Genomic DNA, 7,392 nt, shown 5'->3' with positions numbered 1-7,392 from the left:
GAGCTGTGAGCCAGGAGGGAGGGGGTTAGTGAGTCCTGAGCAATGTTCCCTCTAATTTTTCATGTGTCTGAGCGAACACACAAACTCCCTGAGCGATCCCTTGGACCACTGTGAGCGACATCAGACGTGTGCACTGTGGTCACGCCAGCACCTACTCCGTCCAAGTTACATGGTTTATTAAAATCAAATCAAATTACAGCATTTACATTTATGTTAGACTACTTTTAATGAACTGTTTTAGCCCATTTACAATGAAAATGTAAAAAAAAATCTAGTCATTGACCTGTGTAGTATGTTAACACTATTGGAAGTAAAAATAGTAAAAAAAAAATTTTTTATAAAGCTCTGACTTGTATTATGAGTATGAGTCTGTGGTCTGGGAGAGAGTCCTGTAGCTCTCTGTCTGCCAAATATAGTATATAATGACCAATGCTGGGCAATTAATTATATAGTTACTTTTTTGAAGAAGTAACTCAGTTTGGTAAACAAAGTTTTTTGCAGCTTTTTTTTTTTTTAATGCAGCCAAGGCATTTTTAAATAAACATTTCAAACTATTTACAGAACAATCAGCTGTTCTGCATGAAATCTGATGCCACACAAATTATTTGTGCCACTCGAAAAAATAATTTCTGTCCACTATGAGATAAAGGAGAACAACAGCCTGATACCTGCAGGTCTGACAACAGGAGATGTATCACTCCTGTAACACCTGTAACATTCAGCAGTCGCCTCATTGTTCTGACACACACAACAAAACTATTGACTACACTACACACTAACTACACACTAACTACACAAGATTTGCACTAAACGTCGCAAATCGCTCACATCTCAGAACACCGCCGCCACTCCTAAAAATTCCCCCCGTTTCTTAACAACTAGATGCCACGTTGCCATATCATTTTTTGATTGGTCGACATGGTACTTTTTTGGACGAATAGGAAAGGGGTAGCGGGTGGGAGGGGGGGGGTGTTTTTGCTCACAGGCGGAGAGTGCTTTCGAGCCTTTTTTCTTATAAAACGCAGTTTTTACCCTCCCGCAGTAAATATAAACAACGATAGTATTCAGGAAGAAAACCAAACATTGCATATTTTTTTAGCACAACTCTGGTTTTACGTGGCCTATCAACACAATTTAAAAACTGGTATTAAGTCCACACTTTTTCCGTCAATTGTTCCGTCTGTCCTGCTCACATCTCCTATGGTTGTACACGTTGTCATTAACGTGGCTTCACTCCACATCAGCCACGCCGCTTTGCTAGCTAAAACTCCGGTGTCGGCACATAAGGACGCTGTCATAGCCTGTCAACGACGTTGATTGGCTGCATATATACGAATGTGAATCGTATTATTGGCTGGACTGTAGGATAAGGTGGCATCGTTCTAATCCCATACAGGAGCAGCCAGTCACTTACTGACTAACACTGCAAAACAGAATTGTTAAAGTATTAATTCTAATTTCAATTCAGGTTAGATTTTTTTTTTTGTGCGCAACGCAGATTTTCTGTGCGCAGAGACCATGCCAGCAGTGCGCAATTGCGCACGTGCGCAGCTTAGAGGGAAAATTGGTCCTGAGTGATTCACGTGCTCTACGATTCAGCACAGGAAGGGAGAGGGTGAGTAACTCAAATGTGCTGTTAGCATGTTAGCTGAGCGATGCTACAGTGAACCGAGGAGCTATTTTCTTGATGTGAGGTTTCTACTCAGGGTTTTTTCTTCCAGTTCAGAGCAGAAATGCTTTTGTTAAGAAACTGGCTGTTGTTTTCCCCCCCCCTAAATTTAATTATAAGCTAGATATATTTCTACTAATGGAATTAGTTTGCTAACAGCAAACTAATTCTTCCCTTGCAGCGGCTGTCGGTATGTTATCTAATGCTAGGCTAAGAAGGTTAGGCACTCAGCGAGATCTTCAGACGAGTAATAGCATTAGCATCTTTAGGGATAGTTTTGTCCTGCAGATGGTTGTATCGGTAACACAATAAAACGAGTTTAATGGTTCACAGTCTTACAGAATCTGTCCAGCGTTGCTAGCTTAGCTAAACGGCTAACGCAGCCTATTTGGCTGTGGGCACAGTGCCGCGCAGCAGATAACATTTGAAAGTTGTAGGCAGTGTTTTTAGCAGTACCTGATCACCCCCCCCTCCTTTTTTTGTAGCAAATAAAGACAAGAAGCACCGAGCAGACATCCAAAATCACAATGTGTTTAAAAGCAAAAAGAAAGCGCCAGCACCAGCGCCTGTGCACCAGTAGGCAGACGGCAGAGAGGCTGAAGCTCAGGCTGATGCTAGTGAGCAAGAGGATAACGGGGATCTGCAGCAGGAAGAGGAATACGGTGATGACTACCAAGACAATGAAGATAAAACTGATGCACAAGTGCAGCAAGGTAAAGTATTATTTCATTAAACATTTCACTTCCATGAAACTAGTTTTATTACGTTGTTTTGGACTTTGATCCAGTTTCTGCCCTTTGCTGATATTACATTTTAAGCACTTCACTGTACTTAAGTATAAACTAAAGTTTCAAAGTTGGGAAATGTCAACAAACTTTAAATTTGACATTTTCAGATTCAGAAGCAGCTGAGGACTATGGTGGTGGTGATGAAGCTGAAGCTGATGCCCCTCAAGATGAAGATGAGGGCCGAGATTCAGGTGGTTACAATGAAGAAGAGAAGGCAGAAGGTAACCCCTACGAAAGTCAGACTCCTTCAGACTCGGGTCACAATGTGCCCGACTTCACAGCAGATGAGGATATTCAGAAAACTGACATGATGTCTGAGGAAGAGACCAAGCCCGCAATTAAGGAGGAAGTGGAGGAGGAGGAAGAGAATGAAGAGGAGGAAAATGAAAAGAATAGACAAGGTAATTTTTCATTACTTTTATTACTCAGTTGATTTTTATAGTCTTGTGTTTATCTCTGATGGCACTGGTTGAGAATAGAAACGCTTTTCAGAGATTCAGGTTTTACTGCCGACATGCAGAGGTGGCACAATGACCCAGTGATCTGATCTAAACTAAATGAGTAGTGTAAAATTTTCCTCATGGACTTTGGCAATACAGTAAAGACATGTAAACCAAACACTCAAACTGCTCTCATACCTAGTAGAAAAAATTCAACAACTTGTTTTCATGCTAAAATGTGTTATGTTTGTTCATGTCTAATTATAGAAGTTAAAGTAGAGGTCAAAAAGGAAGATGAATCTGAGGGTGCAGGTGAAAGGCAAGATGATGATCAGCACGAACTGCAGCATGGGCAAGATACCGCGGGCCAGCCAGAGCAAGTCAGAACTGAAGGTGAGAGAGGTGGACACTATGGACGTAAGAGACCGTATGAGGAGAACAGGAGCTACAGCTATTATGAGTAGGGGTGGGTTTTGATAATCGATTTATCAATTAAAATCGAGTCTGGCTTGGATAACGTGATATCGATTCATTAAAATCCTGAATCGATTTTTTAATATTAATTTTTTTGCCCGAAACGCCAGAATCTCAGGTTAAACCTCATAAAATTTCAAGAACCACCAAACAGCTAAAACAGTAAATGAGAGCAGGTACATGGATTCTGCACAAAGATGTAAACACAAAGCACGGACCAGAATCACACTGTAAAACCTAATAAGTTCACAGAACTCAAAAATTGTTGTGTAACAGATTACACAACATTTTTTTTTGTGATGTTTTTAAAAGTTTTAAGTTTAACTAAAATAAAAATTACAGTTGCAGTTGCCTTAAATAAACTTCCAATTAAAGTTGATATTCCTCAACTTATAATTAGGGAGCAATAAACTCAAAATGTTTAATATTTGTCAACTTAATTAAGGTGGAAAATACACTCAAAATATTTTACATATTGCAACTCATAGGATGTGGGAAATAAACTCAAACTTCTTCATATTTTCTAACTTATAATATAGGAAATAACACTTAAAATCTAATAAATATTTTTAAAATACTGTGGGAAATACATTTACGAATAATTCTAAACTGTTTGCCCAGTAACTTATAATCAGCTAACAGTGTTAGAAAACATGAAAGTAACAACACTAACAATTTAACAACTTTTTTTATTAAACACAATGTGCTTTTAAAAAGGCACAGATAACGGAGCTCACTCATAAAAAAGTGCTTCATAAATAAAACAAAAGAAAAAGACTCCAAGGGTCTCCATCTCAATTCTAAAATTAAATAACATTTTCAGTATTAACAGCAATTGCAGCTATTAGAACATTGAGGCATTTAACACTTACTGTACCTTGACAGCTGCAGCTCACTTATTTTAAAAATACATTAAAAAAATGTACTGGTTTCCACTGCTGCACTTCATAGGTAACAAACATCAAGGCAGTGCATTAAGGTATTAGGCAACAGAACGTTAAACGTGAATAGTCCACGAAATGAGCAGTCATTCACTTCAAATTTGAAGTAGAAGAGCCAAATGATTAGGAAGAAAAAAAAAAACTTCCTCAATACTCAGCTCAACAAGTAGTCCATTCTGAGTGATTCACTCATTGAACAAATTATTCTTCAGCATCAGTAGACGCCCTTTCAGTGGTTTGTTGTCCTCAAGGCACATCACAACCTTCTGGATAAATGTGAATGTAAGCTCAAGTTTCTTTGGGTATTGTAGGTCTAGTGCATAGATGTACCCAAAGAGCAGGAAAAATGAGTCGGCCAGATTTGTGGGACCATTCACAAGTATTTCATCCTCAACGACAATGCAGATGCTTTCGGGACTGAAGAGGGCCGAATCAGTAGTGTCATCCGTGACAACTGTCAGCAGAGCCACAGGAGTGTCAGTGAGGTCTGGACCATCTGCTGACTGCAAAACAACATCTTCTTTTGCTGCTGATTCGGTAAATATTGTTTGGAGAGAGATAAAAGTAACAGCTTTAGAATCAGCGCAAAAAGGGCGTAAACACAAAGTGCGGACCCGCCGAAACACCAGAATCAGTGAGCTGTTGGCTTTCAGCCCCGACCGTGTCCGTGCCGTTGGGTAAGAAAGGCGACATCTCACCGATTCTGATCCGTCGGCACGTCCACGCTTTGTGTTTACGTCTTTGTGCAGAATCTGTGTACCTGCTCTCATTCACTGTTTTAGCTGTTTGGTGGTTGTCGAAAATGGGTGAGGTTTAACCTGAGATTCTGGCATTTCGGGCAAAATAAATTTGTATTAAAAAATCGATTCAGGGTTTTAATGAATCAATATCACGTTATCCAAGCCAGAATTGATTTTAATCGATAAATCGATTATCAAAACCCACCCCTAATATTAAAGTCCTGTTTGTGGCACATTAGTATATGTGAGGGGGCAAACTCCTCAAGATGGGTGGTGACCATGGTGGCCATTTAGAAGTCGGCCATCTTGGATACAACTTTTGTTTTTTCAATAGGAAGAGGGCCATGTGACACATCAAACTTATTGGTAATGTCACAAGAAAAACAATGGCGTGCTTGGTTTCAACGTAACTTTGTTCTTTCATGAGTTATTTACAAGTTTCTCTCTGTTCACAGACATGTCGAAGAGGAAGAGGTTAACACGTAAGGAGAAGATCGAAATTTTGTTGATGTCTGGTGAACGCAGTAGCCGGGTCATTGCAGCAGATTTCAATCAAAGACACCCTGAGAGACCACCCATCGCCCATTCTACAGTTAGCAGACTGCTTGCTAAGTTTCGTGAAACTGGTTCCGTATAGGATTTGCCAAAATGTGGACGCAAGAAAACTGTCACTAATGAAGAAACATCAGTGGCTGTCCGGGCTTCATTCAGCAAGAGCACACAGCGCAGCACTCGCCCCATGTGACTGAAAAATTATAAACAAAAATGTCTCACAATGTAATATCCTAAAATAAGAAAGCATTGCATGTGATGTAACAGAGGAAAAAAAACTAAACAAAAAGGTCAATAGACATGTATCGTTTGCTAAATACTTTATTAAAAGACATTTTCCTATTTACATTTCTATGTTTCACATTGGTTTGTAATTTTTACTCCGGGATGGGGACAGATGATGTGCGTCCTGCGCCACCCATATGATCTGGGGTGTATCGGAGCCATTTCTGGACTGCTTGTGCAAAGACAAACTCGGACATAGAATTCGCCCCTAACTGCTGCGTCAGGCCATCTAGGACAAAAACACACACACACACACACACACAAATAGTGAATTAGAGCACATGAATAAGCTCTTGTTAACTGTCTTCAGCGGGGAGAAAGTATGTAAACTCCTAGGCTGATAAACATGAAAGTCACCAGGCGTAAATCTGCAAACTGCCGCATTTGATTCCCAAAGATCTATGAGCGGAAAAAGTGATAAGTCTTAGCATGGGGTGTGCCGTGTATCCTTTAAAACAAAATAAACATGGGGTCCTCGGGCAGTACAAACTACAACCCGAGGACTAAACAAGCTGAAAACCAAAGACTTCATCTCCAGATTAACCGGACATGAAAGTCTTGTTATTAAGAAAGACAAAGTAATATAGCAAAAACCGGACATAGGAAATGTGAAACACACCCAGCAGATCAATTGATCCCTTTATTGTTCACTTTAGGCTCATAAAACTACAATAAACGGTAAAACTTACCAAATATGCATCTGCACAGCGCTTTATCTTTAAATGCCCTTTTTTGATTTGTCTGATCCTTGGTTTTTTCCCTGCCCAGTTGAGTATCGAGGCCAGCTCATTTGTAATGGCATAAGCCATTACACGGCGGACTCGCACCTCCAGTGTGGTCCCTCCAATCAAGGCAAAGCGTCTCACCTATAGACACATTTTAAGAGATGGAATTAGCGTGTCTCATGTCTTAAATGTGTATGCAAGTGCTTGTGTGTATGATCAACATGCCGTTGTTATGTATTTAAATCACATCTGACAGCTATTACACTTTATAGTTACAAAGTGTACATAACCTTTATATACTTACCATTGCCTTATTTGCCTCTTGTGATTGAAGAGCTGCCTCTGCATTGTTTAGCTCCTCAATGTTGTGCACGGGCAAATCCAGAGGCAGTACCCCAGCATCTACAGATTCATTGCAGCAGGGATGGCGGATGGCTCTGACCTCCTCACGGAGTTCGTTAACTGCTCTGGTCAGGTCTGTCAGCATAGTTAACATCTTTTGTGAGGTCGCACCTTTTTCAAAGAAAACTTCTAGAAAGATTAATGGCTTAAGCAGTGAGAGGTGTAAAACTAATATATCCATAAGTGATGGTGTAACATTCTGCATTCAAGTATAAGTTGTTCTAACTGCTAAAAGTGTTTGCTAGTTTTTGCCTGTCACATATATTTGATATTTGTATATGCAGCTTGTCATCACCAGTGTGTGAATTGTGTGTGAATGGGTGGATGACTGAATGTGTAAAGCGCTTTGGGGTTCTTAGGGACTAGTTAAAGCGCT

General features: G+C 40.0%; 1 protein-coding gene and 1 long non-coding RNA gene across 4 annotated transcripts; one reads left to right on the top strand and one right to left on the bottom strand.

Annotated features, from left to right (window-relative positions):
- Positions 1-1,596: 1,596 nt before the first annotated feature.
- LOC120437032 (X-linked retinitis pigmentosa GTPase regulator-interacting protein 1-like) lies at positions 1,597-5,914 on the top strand. Of its 2 annotated transcripts, none has more exons than XM_039607762.1 (5): positions 1,597-1,615; positions 2,155-2,382; positions 2,565-2,858; positions 3,165-3,290; positions 5,508-5,914. In XM_039607762.1, the coding sequence occupies exons 3-5, from the start codon at positions 2,765-2,767 to the stop codon at positions 5,687-5,689; spliced, it is 402 nt and encodes a 133-aa protein (XP_039463696.1). In that variant the 5' UTR covers positions 1,597-1,615; positions 2,155-2,382; positions 2,565-2,764; the 3' UTR covers positions 5,690-5,914. The 2 variants fall into 2 exon arrangements, with proteins under 2 accessions (XP_039463696.1, XP_039463695.1); XM_039607761.1 differs by lacking the exon at positions 1,597-1,615 and adding an exon at positions 1,666-1,689.
- Positions 5,915-6,010: 96 nt separating this feature from the next.
- Positions 6,011-7,074, bottom strand: LOC120437030. Of its 2 annotated transcripts, XR_005610770.1 has the most exons (3): positions 6,919-7,074; positions 6,579-6,755; positions 6,011-6,118 (listed from the first exon to the last, which is right to left on the bottom strand). It is a non-coding gene; the product is annotated as an uncharacterized LOC120437030 (long non-coding RNA). The 2 variants fall into 2 exon arrangements; XR_005610769.1 differs by having other exon boundaries at positions 6,579-7,074.
- Between the last annotated feature and the right edge of the window lie 318 nt (positions 7,075-7,392).

Source organism: Oreochromis aureus, unplaced genomic scaffold (assembly GCF_013358895.1).
Source record: "Oreochromis aureus strain Israel breed Guangdong unplaced genomic scaffold, ZZ_aureus HiC_scaffold_371, whole genome shotgun sequence".
NCBI classification, from domain to species: Eukaryota; Metazoa; Chordata; class Actinopteri; order Cichliformes; family Cichlidae; genus Oreochromis; species Oreochromis aureus.
Note: the sequence above shows the minus strand (reverse complement) of the source record. Positions and strands in the feature narration are given on the sequence as shown.